This window comes from Anguilla anguilla, chromosome 3 (assembly GCF_013347855.1).
Source record: "Anguilla anguilla isolate fAngAng1 chromosome 3, fAngAng1.pri, whole genome shotgun sequence".
Lineage (NCBI taxonomy): Eukaryota > Metazoa > Chordata > Actinopteri > Anguilliformes > Anguillidae > Anguilla > Anguilla anguilla.
Genome location: NC_049203.1, coordinates 5,557,000 through 5,575,974, shown reverse-complemented (window position 1 = coordinate 5,575,974; position 18,975 = coordinate 5,557,000). Strand labels below are relative to the sequence as shown.

The 18,975-nt window shown below is 40.2% G+C and overlaps 3 protein-coding genes across 4 annotated transcripts in view; all 3 read left to right on the top strand.

Annotated features, from left to right (window-relative positions):
* Positions 1-437, top strand: part of LOC118223811 (immunoglobulin superfamily member 3-like) — a 10,885-nt gene extending 10,448 nt beyond the window's left edge. For both annotated transcript variants that reach the window (XM_035410803.1, XM_035410804.1), the window contains exons 3-4: positions 1-143; positions 317-437. The exon at positions 1-143 is cut by the window's left edge and continues 211 nt beyond it. In XM_035410803.1, the coding sequence (XP_035266694.1) occupies positions 1-143; positions 317-417 (244 nt within the window). In that variant the 3' untranslated portion in view covers positions 418-437. The remainder of the gene's footprint in view (positions 144-316) is intronic.
* A 6,262-nt stretch (positions 438-6,699) lies between these two features.
* On the top strand, positions 6,700-8,621 carry LOC118223810. The gene is made up of 4 exons (XM_035410802.1): positions 6,700-6,753; positions 6,902-7,249; positions 7,764-8,117; positions 8,293-8,621. Exons 1-4 carry the CDS (start codon positions 6,711-6,713, stop codon positions 8,391-8,393), a joined length of 846 nt encoding a protein of 281 aa, XP_035266693.1. The 5' UTR covers positions 6,700-6,710; the 3' UTR covers positions 8,394-8,621.
* A 6,502-nt stretch (positions 8,622-15,123) lies between these two features.
* LOC118223803 lies at positions 15,124-18,870 on the top strand. Its single transcript, XM_035410795.1, has 5 exons — positions 15,124-15,169; positions 15,318-15,665; positions 16,180-16,533; positions 18,142-18,191; positions 18,372-18,870. The coding sequence occupies exons 1-5, from the start codon at positions 15,127-15,129 to the stop codon at positions 18,498-18,500; spliced, it is 924 nt and encodes a 307-aa protein (XP_035266686.1). The 5' UTR covers positions 15,124-15,126; the 3' UTR covers positions 18,501-18,870.
* Positions 18,871-18,975: the final 105 nt, after the last annotated feature.

Below are 18,975 nucleotides of genomic sequence, written 5' to 3'. Positions count from 1 at the left end.
TGGGGCTGTGTCTCCCACACAGAGCTGTGTCTACAACTTCCCCAAGAGGAACCTCAGCCCCTCTGATGCTGGGACTTACTACTGTGCTGTGGCCACCTGTGGGGAGATCCTGTTTGGGAACGGGACCAAGCTGAATGTTAAGGGTAAGCTTTTTTAAATGAATGTACAGCATGATAGCACATATAGTATTGATTCACAATTGTAATGTAAAAACTATATTTAACTAGGAAAATATATTGATTTTTACATCATTTTTTTGTAGTAACAACAAAATCTCAATGTCATTCACAAAATCCTAAACACATTTATATTTCAGGAGGTGAATTATCCACGCTTGTCTGGCTCTCGATCATACGGACTGGAGTTCTCTGTTGCATGTTGCCCATATTTGTCCTCATCTATTGCAAAAAGGCATAAATAATGATGATATTATGGGATTTCATACCATTAAATCAGCGAATCATATTCATATTAATACCTCCTTCTGGGTATTCTTTTTCTCCTTCTTCTTCTTATAATGACTTTTTTCCAGAACACAATCCCTGTTTACAAATTACCCTGGTGTATGAATCCTAATTTTGGCATAATAGCATATGACAGCTGATGTTACTCAGTGTAACAGTGTAATGCAATTAAAATGAATTTCAATCATTTGAAATGGTTTTGATTATGTTCCTGATACTCAAAAGTATTTGAACACCGACAATCATAACAGAAGGACTTTGTCAACTTTAGTCTGAAACTGTAAATACAAGATGCATTTATTTCAGTCTACGATAGCTGCTGGGTCTTTGTGAAGGAATCTTATTGTGGCCTGTTTGAGGGATCAAATGCATTTTTAGAGAAAACATGCAATTTGGAATAAACACTGCTATTCCAACATCAAAACAGAATTATTTCAAATCACACACATATAATAATGACTTAATGATACAAATGAAAATATATTTCAGTACAGAAAGTCATGAACAGAACTTTGGCACTGAGAGCTAATGGTTTTCAAACAGCAGCATCAAACCGGGCGGGCAGGGTGGCATAGTGGTTAGCAGTGTTGCCTCGCAAGAAGGCTAGGCGTGCTCCTGCAGGTGCCCTTGACCAAGGCACTGGCCTCAGAACTGGAGTTGGTCCCCGGGCGCTGCACTGTGGCCGCCCTCTGCTCCCAAGTAACTAAGATGGGTCAAATGCAGAGGACAAATTACCCCACAGGGTTGAATGAAAGTATCTATCTAAACATACAGGTGAGACAGAGTATGTCTGAAATTCCTGTAATGTTACAGTATCTTAAGACTGTTATCGCCATTCATCTTTTTATGACAAAAATGTATCATAGTGTGGTGCAGCCAATATTTTCGGAATTGGAAAAAAACTTGTACTGATCAGTAACAGCAAAAGCTCATGCTTAACCTCCTCTATCACATATTCATGCAGAGTGTGTCTCATTGATGGTCATTCATTTCCACTAAGGGCTAATGCTACATGTATAGCAGGCTGTGCCTTTAAAATAGGCCTGACGAGGGCTGGCTACCATTCAGTCTGAGGTCTGTCTGTTCTGCCAGTATTGTGACCAGGTGGCATAGATACATTTGTGCCAAACAGAGAAATCTGTCAGTTTCACACTATTTTAGGATTTAATTATTAGTTATTAAATGTGCAAACATTCTTGTAAGCATCACATTGTACATGGAAAGATCCCAGCGTTAAATGATTGATCAGTTTTCAAGTTGCTTTTTGTCAAGCCTCAACTCAAAGTTAGGACATGCTGTAATATTTGGAACGCTAACACTAGTTGCTTGGAGCTAATTTAAGATGCCCTAGCTTCATAGTGCTCATTAATCTTGGAAGATAGATTTTGCACTGAACATCCAGGCATTAGAGTGACAAGTGTAATGCGTACAAGAAAAATAAAAACAACTAGCATAATGTGGGCATGATGCACTTTTCACTTTGGTGGGCTCATGGGTCTATATCATGTTTGATCGTGAGAGTGGACTGCCGGCGAACAGTGCCAGTGCTATGTCAGTTTCTAAAGAGCTCCAAGGAGCTTTCAGGGAACGTAGGAACCTTTGTCAGGGAGTAGGATAGCCCCCGCCCCTGCCACTATTACATAGATTCACAAAATATCATGATCACTTTTCTAGTTAGGATCATCTTCCACAGTGTAAACATCATCATCGTCATCATCATCGTCATTGTTAACATCACCAATACCACCCACCACCTCATAATCATCATTGTCATAATTTTTCACCTTATTTCAGACAATGAACAATTTGACTGAATGATTTATGTTTAATAATTTGACGAGTGTTTAATAATTATTCTGTGGTAAATAGGTATTCTCGACTGCATGCAGGCAGTCTGTCTCTAAAGGATGTTTAGAGATAGATATCAGAATGACACCCTGGTCAGTCACTAGGTGCAGTACCATGAAGTTTCGATCCTGAGAATTATATCTACAAAACAGGCAATTATTACACCATTTGCATAATTTAATAATCATTAAAATAATACAAACAAAAACAGAGTTACTGGTGTTGAATCCAATGAACGTAAACCAAACAGTTTTATATACGGTACGTACAGTACAGACACACAAGCAATTAACTGCACTTATAATGGAATTCCACACAGGTCTGATTCCAGATCCCTCAAGAATGGAAGTTTTGTGGCTTGATGCTCATGCTGTAACCCGCCCCTGGTGTCAGGAGCTGGGAATGCACCCGTTCTCTGAGGAAGAGCGGTGAACACGTACTCAGCTGCTGTGTAGCATTAATCACACTGGACCCATTCTTTTGCATTTCACAGAAATGTCTGTGTTTTGTGACCATGATTCACATTATAATGTTTGTTGTCAAAAAGTCAAACAACAGAAAGGGCTGCAGGTAGTATGTCGGTGGGGTTGGTAGGGTGACAGTTATTCTGCTTGTTTAGGGGAGGAACTCTCAAAACATTTCCATAAAACATACATTTGTATGGCTTTTAAAATGCTCCTGGGACAGAGTTATTCTAGTTGAGGAGTACAATAATAAAAGGAAGGCATTAAAGGTCACATGGGCAGACACTTTGGCTGATATATTTCCATCTCTGAGTTCACTGCACTGCTTATTGTTTCTGAAAGCTTTTGCACAAGGCTCTCTCTTTCATTACAAGTAAAATGTGTTTGTCTGTTTCAGACTGCTCTGTTTTGGTGACAGGGGAGGTCTAGTTTTTTTCCACTCACAGCCTTATACATTCAGCTCTACACAGACCAGAGCTGCACAGGAAGACTGACCTGCAGCTCCTCCCTCTCTCAGCGCTGAAACTACACTGATGCTCCGATCAAATTTATTCACTTCACACCTCAGACCACCTTTCCATTACATGAGACCAGAAAAGAGCGGCTTAGAAACCAGTGCGCTTATATTTACAATCTGTCTCCAAGATTTAAATACATACTCAATAAGTCTGAAATGATGTGATCACTCAGCATCTTGATCATTCCACTTCTTTTCCTGCCCTGATGGTACGTTCCATGGTAATGTGACCAACTGTGGTGACACAGGCCATTAAAGTGTTCTACTCATTCAGGACATGCAGTATTCTTCGTAATGAATGTATGTAGTGAGTAAAGTCTAGAGCAGAATGGACTCACATGAAACTATCCTTGTATCATGGGGGAGGTGGGGGGGTTTGACAAACAGGGTGTGAGTGCATAGCTGAGGGGGAAGAGAGAGTGCGTGCCTGTGTGTGTGTGTGTGTGTGACCAAAGAGAGCAGTATCCTAGCAAGTTAGGTTCCATTGGGTACTAGGGGGCAGGGGGCAGGGCAGTATTAATTATTGTCCAGTACTGTTTTTGTTTCCTGCTTATAACGTCTTTCCTTTGAGAGCGTGCTTAAGATCACGCTCTGAGACCTGCTTGCTGGTCTGAGGGGGTGTTTTTTTGCACAATGCTGGAGGTGCAGCTCTCTTTGTGGTTTGGTCGGACTCTCTGGCCACTGACTCAAAACAAAACCCCTGAGCTCTGCCTTTGTGGTTTCCTGCATACACCCCTTTCATACGTCACCTAATAAGCCCCCCCCCCTCTCTCTCTCTCTCTTTCTCTTTCTCACCCCTTTCATATGTCACCTAGTAAGCCCCCCCCCCCTCTCTCTCTCTCTCTCTCTCTCTCTCTCACCCCTTTCATATGTCACCTAGTAAGCCCCCTCTCTCTTTCTCTCTCTCTCTCTCTCTCACCCCTTTCATATGTCACCTAGTAAGCCACCCTCTCTCTCTCTCTCTCTCTCTCTCACCCCTTTCATATGTCGTCTAGTAAGCCACCCTCTCTCTCTCTCTCTCTCTCACCCCTTTCATATGTCACCTAGTAAGCCACCCTCTCTCTCTCTCTCTCTCTCTCTCTCTCTCTCCTTCAGAGGGATCTGAACCATCTGTGCTCTCGTGATATAATCAGTGATTATATGTATTAGCCCACAAACTGAAAAACTAATGAAAAAACTTCATTTAAAAAAAAAAACAAAACAGAAGGAGTAAAATGGAACCTACAATCATGCAGAGGCAAGAGACACCCAAAAACACAACGTTTCACAATAAAAGAAAAGGATCCTTACAACAGTGAGGAAGGCCCTTTTATAAGGCAGAGTGATTAGGCGATGGGTATCTATCTCTTTCCTCCTTTCTCTCTCTACATTTCTCAGCACTTCAGAGGGCTGTAAGAAATCTTTCACTTGCAGTTTGAAAGCTTTATAATCATAGTTTTTCGTTAGCCGTTTCATTAACTTTCACTGAGCTCAATACAACATTTGACATGTTGGTAAAATAGGTGCTTAAACACTGTACAAATATAAACAATTTTATTTAATACCTAACAAAGTTTAGTATCCAATGACTCTTCTTAATAATACGTTTAACCTTATAGCCCATCTGATGCAGTGCTGGGGTTGGCCACTGTATGACAGGGTGGAAAAAATTAAGTAAAAAATATACTTGGCCTTATTTTAGTCCAGGAACTGAAAAACAACAGAAAACATTTCATTAATAAAAAGATTCGGCAGAGGCCAAAAGTCCACAACAAATAAAACTTCAAACACAAGAGCGACCATTCAGAAAAAAAGACTCCTTACACCTGAAAGCAAGGCCCTTTCATAATGATTAACCAATGAGGAGGAGCTGGCCTAATTACAATGAGCCACACCTGCCCCCCTGCCTGTGAGAAGGGCAGGTGCTGTCCATGGTCTTGTTTTAAACGAATGTGCTGGTTGCAGTTGTGCAAAAAGACTAAAGGAACCATTAAATGCAAATAGATTGAACTGACGCTTCATTGGCCAGGAGAGATAACAGAGGTAGTTCCCATAATGAGGCCATTGTGATGTCATCCAGTGACAGAACCTCAGGCCTCTGACATTGACACCCTGGATATGGACAATCTACGTCATGTATGTTATTGCTGGTACATTGCTCATTATATGATGAGAAAATATTTCAGTAATGAATTATGAGTTGTGGAATTAGAAATCATTAAATTACATATTAAAAGCCACCTCTCCCTAGCTTCAGTGCAGTGCAAAATCACAATATAAGATCAGGTGTGACATCACAGTATGAACATTCCAGTGAGCTGCCCAATGTTCTGAAGTCATTAGCATAATCAGCCATTCTAACATTTCTTGACCACTTTTTTATGTTATCAGATGAAAGAAGGTGAAAAATTGCAAAAATGCCTGTGAATGCAGATTCCCAGCCCTGTGCAGCTACGGGCAGCACTGACACCTACTGTCCTATCCCAGAGAGAGCAGAGAAATTCAGCACCATGGACAATGCACACACAAACACACACGCACACACACACACACACACACACACACAACAATACACACACACACCCAGACATATACACACACACACACACACACACATACACAGACACACAACCATACACACCCACACATATACACGCGCACACACGCAAACACACACACACACACACACACACACACACACACACACATAACCATATGCACCCACACATATACACACGCACACACGCACACACACACACACACAACCACACGCACACACATTTACATACACAAAGACGCACAACCACACACAAAGGCAGACACTCATACACATACACACACACACACACACACACACACAACCATACACACATACACACACACACACACACAACACACAAACAAACACACACACACACAGAGACATACACCTCCACAAATACTTGCGCGCACATACACACACACACACACACACATAGACAGAACCATACACACCACACATACACACAAGCACACACACACATATTAAACCGTAGTACGAATTAAGGTGCCATTTTCAATCTAAAGTTATTCTTAAAGTAGACTATTTAAAACATTATGAAGACTTCCAAATTAGTGCACTGTAAATAACAACTGAATTACTATTATTATTTGACCTTTATTACGCAGGATGGAAATAATGACAACAGTGTTCTTTTTTTACACTGATGGTGTGTATCAGCGGATGCTTGCACCACTCTTGTGCACCCAATAATTTGCTTCATTAAGCAGCCAATCAAATCTGCCCCTGACATGTGCCCTCCTACTGTTCAGTGAATGATGAGAAATTATTATCTCAAGCCCTCCTTTTATCTGTACAGTTTGAGTTTTACAGTGCAGAGGACAAACAGGGTCTCAGGCAGAGAAGAGTCTCCAGAAGAGGAGAGTTCAGATACAGTGATGCCACCACTCTGTGCTGTTCTTGTGCTTTTCAGCAAAGTCTGTAAGTGTATAATTTGTATTGACTTGTCAGACAAAATAACTTTACATTCCGACTGTATAGACCTCTTTATACAGAGATTGTTGTGGTTTTTAATTACGTATTTCACACTGCCATTTGCATTGAAATATTGTTTTCTGTCGTCTTACAGATGGTCTGCTTGGGAATATAATTCAGCCTGACACGCTGGTGCGAGCTCAGATCGGAGACACTGTGACTCTCCCATGCTTCTACTCTGAAAACGTTTTTGATATCAGTTGGTATAAGCAGCCTCTTGGACAGAAGATTCAACACATTGCAGTGCACGTTGTAAAAGAAAATGATCCTCAATTGTTCAATGAGTTTAACAACAGTACGCGCCTCAGTGCTAAAGGAACAAAGGGGAGCTTTAACCTGACTGTGTCACAAGTAGAGCCATCAGATTCAGCCACATACCACTGCGCTATGATGCCCTTCAGAGAGACCATCTTTGGAGATGGAACAACTTTAATGGTGATGGGTAAATATGAACCTAAAATGATGCTTTACAGTAGTTACAGGCTTGCAACAAAATACTTTGCTCACTGGCACAATACCAGTGAAATATTGCAGAAAAGTGTTATTTTTATAAATAAATAAACATCTGGAATATGCTTTTTAAAACTGAATTTAAATTATCCTAGGAAAGCAGATTTTTCTTTTAGGGTAGGGTTAGCCAAACTCTGTTTTGTGTGTTCGTGTATTGGATCAGTGCTCTGTTAAAATATATTAAGGTATGCTGTTGTTTAAGACATTGCATGTTAAGCCAAACACTGTAAATTTGCATTATGATTTTCTGAAGTCTTTAATGAAACATCACAAATAGACAAATAGGCAGTTTTGCATGCATTGGTCACTAATCCAGATTGGGAAGTTCAGCCACGGCCTAGATTCAATACTGTGTTAATCATGGTAATAACTGTAGCAAAGCACATATATAATGATTGAGTCCAAGCATATGTCCTGTTATGTTATTAATTGTTAAAATTCTTCAGGTTCAGAGTCACACAACAGGACAGTAGTACTGCAGCAGCCCGAGTCTGAGTCAGTGCAGCCAGGAGACTCTGCGACTCTGCAGTGTACAGTACACACTGAGACCTGTGCAGGAGAACACAGTGTGTACTGGTTCAGACAGGGCTCAGGAGAGTCCCCTCCAGGAATCATTTCCACCCATGGAACCAGGAGTGATGAGTGCCAGAGGAGCTCTGGGGCTGTGTCTCCCACCCAGAGCTGTGTCTACAACTTCCCCAAGAGGAACCTCAGCCCCTCTGATGCTGGGACTTACTACTGTGCTGTGGCCACCTGTGGGGAGATCCTGTTTGGGAACGGGTCCAAGCTGGATTTTAAGGGTAAGCTCATTTAAATGTATGTACGATCTAATAGCACAGTTAGTATTGATTCACAATTGTAATGTAAAACTATATTTAACTAGGAAAATATATAGATTTTTACATAATTTTATTTGTAGTAACAAAAAAATCTCAATGTTATTCACAATATCCTAAACACATATTTATATTTCAGGAGGTGAATTATCCACGCTTGTCTGGCTCTCGATCATACGGACTGGAGTTCTCTGTTGCATGTTGCCCATATTTGTCCTCATCTATTGCAAAAAGGCATAAATAATGATGATATTATGGGATTCATACCATTAAATCAGCGAATCATATTCATATTAATACCTCCTTCTGGATATTCTTTTTCTCCTTCTTCTTCTTATAATGACTTTTTTTCCAGAACACAGTCCCTGTTTACAAATTACCCTGGTGTATGAATCCTAATTTTGGCATAATAGCATATGACAGCTGATGTTACTCAAACAGTGTAATGCAATTAAAATGAATTTCAATCATTTGAAATGGTTTTGATTATGTTCCTGATACTCAAAAGTATTTGAACACCGACAATCATAACAGAAGGACTTTGTCAACTTTAGTCTGAAACTGTAAATACAAGATGCATTTATTTCAGTCTACGATAGCTGCTGGATCTTTGTGAAGGAATCTTATTGTGGCCTGTTTGAGGGATCAAATGCATTTTTAGAGAAAACATGCAATTTGGAATAAACACTGCTATTCCAACATCAAAACAGAATTATTACAAATCACACACATATAATAATGACTTAATGATACAAATGAAAATATATTTCAGTACAGAAAGTTCATGAACAGAACTTTGGCACTGAGAGCTAATGGTTTCCAAACAGCAGCATCAAACCGGGCGTGCAGGGTGGCGTAGTGGTTAGCAGTGTTGCCTCGCAAGAAGGCTAGGCGTGCTCCTGCAGGTGCCCTTGACCAAGGCACTGGCCTCAGAACTGGAGTTTGTCCCCGGGCGCTGCACTGTGGCCGCCCTCTGCTCCTAAGTAACTAAGATGGGTCAAATGCAGAGGACAAATTACCCCACAGGGTTGAATGAAAGTATCTATCTAAACATACAGGTGAGACAGAGTATGTCTGAAATTCCTGTAATGTAACAGTATCTTAAGACTGTTATCGCCATTCGTCTTTTTATGACAGAAATGTATCATGGTGTGGTCCAGCCAATATTTTCGGTGCTGTAAATAAAATCTGTATCGGTCAGTAATGGCAAATGCTCATGCTTAACCTCGTATCACATATTCATGCAGAGTATGTCTCATTGATGGTATTCATTCCCACTAAGGGCTAATGCTACATGTATAGCAGGCTGTGCCTTTAAAATAGGCCTGACAAGGGCCTGGTTACCATTCAGTCTGAGGTCTGTCTGTTCTGCCCAGTATTGTGACCTGGTGGCATAGATACATTTATGCCAAACAGAGAAATCTGTCAGTTTCACACTATTTTAGGATTTAATTATTAGTTATTAAATGTGCAAACTTTCTTGTAAGCATCACATTGTACATGGAAAGATCCCAGCGTTAAATGATTGATCAGTTTTCAAGTTGCTTTTTGTCGAGCCTCAACTCAAAGTTAGGACATGCCGTAATATTTGGAACGCTAACACTAGTTGCTTGGAGCTAATTTAAGCTGCGTTAGCTTCATAGTGCTCATTAATCTTGGAAGATAGATTTTGCACTGAACATCCAGGCATTAAAGTGACAAGTGTAATGCGTACAAGAAAAATAAAACAACTAGCATAATGTGGGCATGATGCACTTTTCACTTTGGTGGGCTCATGGGTCTATATCACGTTTGATCGTGAGAGTGACTGCCCGGCGAACAGTGCCAGTGCTATGTCAGTTTCTAAAGAGCTCCAAGGAGCTTTCAGGGAACGTAGGAACCTTTGTCAGGGAGTAGGATAGTCCCGCCCCTGCCACTATTACATAGATTCACAAATATCATGATCACTTTTCTAGTCAGGATCATCTTCCACAGTGTTAACATCATCATCATCATCATCATCACCGTCATTGTTAACATCACCAATATCACCACCTCATCATCATCATCATCATTGTCATAATTTTTCACCTTATTTCAGACAATGAACAATTTGACTAAATGATTTAAGTTTAATAATTTGACGAGTGTTTAATAATTATTCTGTGGTAAATAGGTATTCTCGACTGCATGCAGGCAGTCTGTCTCTAAAGGATGTTTAGAGATAGACATCAGAATGACACCCTGGTCAGTCACTAGGTACAGTACCATGAAGTTTCGATCCTGAGAATTATATCTACAAAACAGGCAATTATTACACCATTTGCATAATTTAATAATCATTAAAATAATAAAAACGAAAACAGAGTTACTGGTGTTGAATCCAGGGAACATAAACCAAACAGATCTATATACGGTACGTACAGTACATCTACACAAGCAGTTAACTGCATTTATAATGGAAGTCCACACAGGTCTGATTCCAGATCCCTCAATAATGGAAGTTTTGTGGCTTGATATCCATGCTGTAACCCGCCCCTTGGTGTCAGGAGCTGGGAATGCACCCGTTCTCTGAGGAAGAGCGGTGAACATGTACTCAGCTGCTGTGTAGCATTAATCACACTGGACCCATTCTTTTGCATTTCACAGAAATGTCTGTGTTTTGTGACCATGATTCACATTATAATGTTTGTTGTCAAAAAGTCAAACAACAGAAAGGGCTGCAGGTAGTATGGCGGTGGGGTTGGTAGGGTGACAGTTATTCTGCTTGTTTAGGGGAGGAACTCTCAAAACATTTCCATAAAACATACATTTGTATGGCTTTTAAAATGCTCCTGGGACAGAGTTATTCTAGTTGAGGAGTACAATAATAAAAGGAAGGCATTAAAGGTCACATGGGCAGACACTTTGGCTGATATATTTCCATCTCTGAGTTCACTGCACTGCTTACTGTTTCTGAAAGCTTTTGCACACGGCTCTCTCTTTCATTACAAGTAAAATGTGTTTGTCTGTTTCAGACTGCTCTGTTTTGGTGACAGGGGAGGTCCAGTTATTTTCCACTCACAGCCTTATACATTCAGCTCTACACAGACCAGAGCTGCACAGGAAGACTGACCTGCAGCTCCTCCCTCTCTCAGCGCTGAAACTACACTGACGCTCCGATCAAATTTATTCACTTCACACCTCAGACCACCTTTCCATTACATGAGACCAGAAAAGAGCGGCTTAGAAACCAGTGCGCTTATATTTACAATCTGTCTCCAAGATTTAAATACATACTCAATAAGTCTGAAATGATGTGATCACTCAGCATCTTGATCATTCCACTTCTTTTCCTGCCCTGATGGTACGTTCCATGGTCATGTGACCAGCTGTGGTGACACGGGCCATTAAAGTGTTCTACTCATTCAGGACATGCAGTATTCTTCGTAATGAATGTATGTAGTGAGTAAAGTCTAGAGCAGAATGGACTCACATGAAACTATCCTTGTATCATGGGGGAGGTGGGGGGGTTTGACAAACAGGGTGTGAGTGCATAGCTGAGGGGGAAGAGGGAGTGCGTGCCTGTGTGTGTGTGTGTGTGACCAAAGAGAGCAGTATCCTAGCAAGTTAGGTTCCATTGGGTACTAGGGGGCAGGGGGCAGGGCAGTATTAAGTATTGTCCAGTACTGTTTTTGTTTCCTGCTTATAACGTCTTTCCTTTGAGAGCGTGCTTAAGATCACGCTCTGAGACCTGCTTGCTGGTCTGAGGGGGTGTTTTTTGCACAATGCTGGAGGTGCAGCTCTCTCTCTGTGGTTTGGTCCGACTCTCTGGCCACTGACTCAAAACAAAACCCCTGAGCTCTGCCTTTGTGGTTTCCTGCATACACCCGTTTCATACGTCACCTATTAAGCCCCCCCCCCCCGCTCTCTCTCTCTTTCTCACCCCTTTCATATGTCACCTAGTAAGGCGCCCCCCCCCCCTCTCTCTCTCTCTCTCTCACCCCTTTCATATGTCACCTAGTAAGCCACCCTCTCTCTCTCTCTCTCTCTCACCCCTTTCATATGTCACCTAGTAAGGCCCCCCCCTCTCTCCCTCTCTCTCTCTCTCTCTCTCTCACCCCTTTCATATGTCACCTAGTAAGCCACCCTCTCTCTCTCTCTCTCTCTCTCTCACCCCTTTCATATGTCACCTAGTAAGCCACCCTCTCACTCTCTCTCTCTCTCACCCCTTTCATGTCACCTAATAAGCCACCCTCTCTCTCTCTCTCTCTCTCTCTCTCACCCCTTTCATATGTCACCTAGTAAGCCACCCTCTCTCTCTCTCTCTCTCTCTCTCACCCCTTTCATATGTCACCTAGTAAACCACCCTCTCTCTCTCTCTCTCTCACCCCTTTCATATGTCACCTAGTAAGCCACCCTCTCTCTCTCTCTCTCTCCTTCAGAGGGATCTGAACCATCTGTGCTCTCGTGATATAATCAGTGATTATATGTATTAGCCCACAAACTGAAAAACTAATGAAAAAACTTCATAAAAAAAAAAAAACAAAACAGAAGGAGTAAAATGGAACCTACAATCACGCAGAGGCAAAAAGTCAAGAGACACCCAAAAACACAACGTTTCACAATAAAAGAAAAGGATCCTTACAACAGTGAGGAAGGCCCTTTTATAAGGCCCAGTGATTAGGCGATGGGTATCTATCTCTTTCCTCCTTTCTCTCTACATTTCTCAGCACTTCAGAGGGCTGTCTGAAATCTTTCACTTGCAGTTTGAAAGCTTTATAATCATGGTTTTTCGTTAGCCATTTCATTAACTTTCACTGAGCTCAATACAACATTTGACATGTTGGTAAAATAGGTGCTTAAACACTGTACAAATATAAACAATTTTATTTAATACCTAACAATGTTTAGTATCCAATGACTCTTCTTAATAATACATTTAGCCTTATAGCCCTTCTGATGCAGTGCTGGGGTTGGCCACTGTATAACACGGTGGAAAAAATTAAGTAAAAAATATACTTGGCCTTATTTTAGTCCAGGAACTGAAAAACAACAGAAAACATTTCATTAATAAAAAGATCCAAAAGTCCACAACAAATAAAACTTCAAACACAAGAGCGACCATTCAGAAAAAAAGACCCCTTACACATGAAAGCAAGGCCCTTTCATAATGATTAAGCAATGAGGAGCAGCTGGCCTAATTACAATGAGCCACACCTGCCCCCCTGCCTGTGAGAAGGGCCGGTGCTGTCCATGGTCTTGTTTTAAACGAAAGTGCTGGTTGCAGTTGTGCAAAAAGACTAAAGGAACCGTATTGAAAAAGTTTCATTGCCGCTCATGCATGTCATGTATTTTGAGAGCCTAATTTATGATGTTTAAAAATGTATTTATATTTAAAAAACGTAAATAGAGTATATAAAAAACGTATATACTCTAAGTTTAAATGCAAATAGATTGAACTGACGCTTCATTGAGACACGGCCAGGAAAGATAACAGAGGTAGTTCCCATAATGAGGGCATTGTGATGTCATCCAGTGACAGAACCTCAGGCCTCTGACATTGACACCCTGGATATGGACAATCTACGTCATGTATGTTATTGCTGGTACATTCCTAATTATATGATGAGAAAAGATTTCAGTAATAAATTATGAGTTGTGGAATTAGAAATCATTAAATTACATATTAAAAGACACCTCGCCCTAGCTTCAGTGCAGTGCAAATACACAATATAAGATCAGGTGTGACATCACAGTATGAACATTCCAGTGAGCTGCCCAATGTTCTGCAGTAATTAGCATAATCAGCCATTCTAACATTTCTTGACCACTTTTTTATGTTATCAGATGAAAGAAGGTGAAAAATTGCAAAAACGCCTGTGAATGCAGATTCCTAGCCCTGTGCAGCTACGGGCAGCACTGACTCCTACTGTTCCATCCCAGAGAGAGCAGAGAAATTCAGCACCATTGACAATGCACACACAAACACACACGCAAACACACACACACATACACACACACACACACACACACACACACACACACACACACACAACAATACACACACACACCCAGACATACACACACACACACACGCACACAAATACATAGACACACAACCATACACACCCACACATATACACGCACACACACACACACACACACACATAACCATATGCACCCACACATGTACACACACACACACGCACACACACACACACACACACACACACACACACACACACACACAACCACACGCACACACATTTACATACACACAGACGAACAACCACAGATACACAAACACACACACACACACAAAGGCACACACCCATACACACACACACACACACACACACACACACAACCATACACACATACACACATACACACACACACACGTATACACACACAACCATACACACATACACACACACACACACACACAACACACAAACACACACACACAGAGACATACACCTCCATCGACGCACAAATACTTGCGCGCACATACACACACACACACACACACACACACACACACACACATACACACAACCATACACACCACACATACACACACGCACACACACACATATTAAACCGTAGTACGAATTAAGGTGCCATTTTCAATCTAAAGTTATTCTTAAAGTAGCCTATTTAAAACTATGTGAGGACTTCCACATTACTGCACTGTAAATAACAACTGAATTATTATTATTATTTGACCTTTATTACGCAGGATGGAAATAATGACAACAGTGTTCTTTTTTTACACTGATGGTGTGTATCAGCGGATGCTTGCACCACTCTTGTGCACCCAATAATTTGCTTCATTAAACAGCCAATCAAATCTGCCCCTGACATGTGCCCTCCTACTGTTCAGTGAATGAAGAGAAATTATTATCTCAAGTCCTCCTCTTATCTGTACAGTTTGAGTTTTACAGCGCAGAGGACAAACAGGGTCTCAGGCAGAGGAGAGTCTCCAGAAGAGGAGAGTTCAGATACAGTGATGCCACCACTCTGTGCAGTTCTTGTGCTTTTCAGCAAAGTCTGTAAGTGTATAATTTTTATTGACTTGTCAGTCAAAATAACTTTACATTGGGACTGTATAGACCTATTTATACAGAGATTGTTGTGGTTTTTAATTGCGTATTTCACACTGCCATTTGCATTGAAATATTGTTTTCTGTCGTCTTACAGATGGTCTGCTTGGGAATATAATTCAGCCTGACACGCTGGTGCGAGCTCAGATCGGAGACACTGTGACTCTCCCATGCTCCTACTCTGTAAACTTTTATGATATCAGTTGGTATAAGCAGCCTCTTGGACAGAAGATTCAGCACATTGCAGTGCAAGTTCTAAATGAAAATGGTACTCAATTGTTCAATGAGTTTAAAAACAGTAAACGCTTCAGTGCTAAAGCAGAGAAGGGGAGCTTTAACCTGACTGTGTCACGAGTAGAGCCATCAGATTCAGCCACATACCACTGCGCTATGATGCCCTACAGTGAGACCATCTTTGGAGATGGAACAACTTTAATGGTGATGGGTAAATATGACCCTAAAATGATGCTTTACAGTAGTTACAGGCTTGCAACAAAATACTTTTCTCACTGGCACAATACCAGTGAAATATTGGAGAAAAGTGTTATTTTTATAAATAAATAAACATCTGGAATATGCTTTTTAAAAGTGAATTTAAATTATCCTAGGAAAGCAGATTTTTCTTTTAGGGTAGGGTTAGCCAAACTCTGTTTTGTGTGTTTGTGTATTGGATCAGTGCTCTGTTAAAATATATTAAGGTATGCTGTTGTTTAAGACATTGCATGTTAAGCCATACACTGTAAATTTGCATTATGATTTTCTAAAGTCTTTAATGAAACATCACAAATAGACAAATAGGCAGTTTTGCATGCATTGGTCACTAATCCAGATTGGGAAGTTCAGCCACGGCCTAGATTCAATACTGTGTTAATCATGGTAATAACTGTAGCAAAGCACATATATAATGATTGAGTCCAAGCATATGTCCTGTTATGTTTTTAATTGTTAAAATCCTTCAGGTTCAGAGTCACACAACAGGACAGTAGTACTACAGCAGCCCGAGTCTGAGTCAGTGCAGTCAGGACACTCTGTGACTCTGCAGTGTACAGTACACACTGAGACCTGTGCAGGAGAACACAGTGTGTACTGGTTCAGACAGGGCTCAGGAGAATCCCCTCCAGGAATCATTTACACCCATGGAAACAGGATTGATGAGTGCCAGAGGAGCACTGGGGCTGTGTCTCCCACACAGAGCTGTGTCTACAACTTCCCCAAGAGGAACCTCAGCCTCTCTGATGCTGGGACTTACTACTGTGCTGTGGCCACCTGTGGGGAGATCCTGTTTGGGAACGGGACCAAGCTGAATGTTGAGGGTAAGGAAACAAATCAATCACATAGTAAAAGCATTGTCTCAGTTTTTAAAAGATTCATGCATTTTTTTATGTAATGTTTTTTTGTGAGGCAAAGGACAAATGTTGTATTAAGTCATTGCAACCAGTAGAACATATTTCATCTGAAATTATTGGATTACTGTTTAACATGTTTTAATTAATTTCTATATTGTTAGTTGTTAGTTAAGTTAAGTTGTTTGTAAATTGTTTGCTATCCCTCATTTTCATTCCCATGCTGATCAGTTCATTGGACAGGTCTTCCTATCAATGTCTTTCAATGCTCTTATTAATATTTTCATGCAGGGTGTTTACTAACTCTTCCTTTTAAAATGTCAGGGAATAAAAATCTTCTTCTTTACTGCTTGGCGGGAGCTTTGATGTTGAGCGTGATCCTAAATATTGTCCTCGCTCTGAAGAGGAGGAAAGGCTGTGAGAATTGCAAAGGTAAGAGACAAAGTTATCAATGTGTGGTATATGTCATGATTATCTTTTACAACATTGTAGTTATATTTTTGTTATATAAAATCAGACTAGTATAAAACATGCAAGATTGTAAAAATACTCATTACATTACATTACATTTATTTGGCAGACACTTTTATCCAAAGCGATGTTCTCCATATCTTGAAGGGCGCAAAGTCAAGAAAAGAATGTCAACTGTGAAAATATGTTAAGTGTTTACTGCAAAGTAGTTGGCTTTCAAAATTTGAGAACAATTTTGTCATCCACATGTAAGGCCATTTCATTAATAGCATGCAGAAATATTCATATACAGTCCCAGTTCTATAAAACAACCTCAGGTGAAGTTACTCTGTTGGTGCAGGTGACCGTCTCCCACTGCTTTTAGATACATGCACATCATGTACGCAGATCGCATGTAGAAGAATGCCAGATGCCTCTTGAATTTATGACAATTCAACTTCTGATAATGATTCCAATGTTATTTTTTTTTTTTGGTACTAGCTGGCACTAACCAAATTATAAAGACTATACTGTGACCCCAAGACAATTTAAAAAAAATTCTTGAGCAGAAGGCAATAAGATTGAATGCGGAATAAGCTGAATTAACTGCCATCCAAACAAATTAAAATACTTTTTAAGTGATATGTAATCTCCATTGAAGCCTATCCTGATTCCCTGGTGATTATATAATCAATGCACTCCTCGGACATACTCCTCCTGGGATCAGCAACTTACGGTCATACAGTGGTGAATATAATTGACTATATGAAATACTGCTGGCAGAACTGCTACGACTGCTATGGATATTATTGTTAATAGTAACAATAATAGTAACATTATTATTATTATTATTATTATTATTATTATTATTATAAGAAGAAGAAGATAAATAATGCAATTCAATGCAATTTTATTTCTGTAGCGCTTTTTACAGAGAACTGTCACAAAGGCACTTTACAGAGTAGCCACAAAAGAGACAGAACAAAAAGAACATAAAAAAGAACTAGAACAAGAAGTACAAAAAGAAGAACAGCTTTCTTATTTGATTGTACACCATTCAAAATCAGAGCATAATTAATTTCTTTCACCCACCAGCGGCTTATGTGCATTTTCATTTTACTGACACAGGAGCTGCATCAAACAACCAAGAGAGCGTTGAAGACATGGCGAGCAAACAGGTTAGAATATTAACTAGCTAACTAACTAACTAACTAATTAAAATAAGTAAATAACTAAATAAATAAATAAATAAGTCAATAAATAAATAAATAAAGTCAATTTCTGAGATGAATATCCGTGATAAATTATTATCAGAATGAGGCGTAATCATATGTGCTGTGTCGTGTTTTTCTTTTTAGAGTCAAGAGGCAGCAATGAATTACGCTGCTTTGACGTTCACCACCAAGAAACCCAATGTGAGGAGGAACAAGAGGGAAGTGGAGAAAGAAACGGTTTACTCAGATATGAGATTTAGAGACTGCGAGTGAAGCTTTCCATAAAAATGTATTTTTGTCATAAGAATAATCAAACTGTTCCCTCACTAGAGTTGGTGAACATTATGCCATGTGTGTGTAAATGATCTCACATTTATTGGATTTTCCAAGAGCTGTGCTTGTTCTTATATTTTTGCTGTTTTTCAAATACACAAAGTAAAACTTGTACAGTATACTCCCTGACAGTGTCTGATAAATGGTCCTCAATGTGTTGAGTCGGTTTGGGGCAGTAGTGTAGTACATTGGTTAGGGAACAGGACGTGTTACCTGGTTCTCAGGTGAAGCACTGTCCTCATACCTGTTCCACTGAGCAAGGTTGTTAACCCCAGTGACTTCAGTATATATTAAACTGTACAAAACTCAACCGTGTTCACAGGTTAAATTATGTAAGTGTCTGTTAAATTATATCCCAGAGAGATGGGAGAACATTAGGACTTCAAAACAAGAGCAGACTGTTATGTCTCAGCAG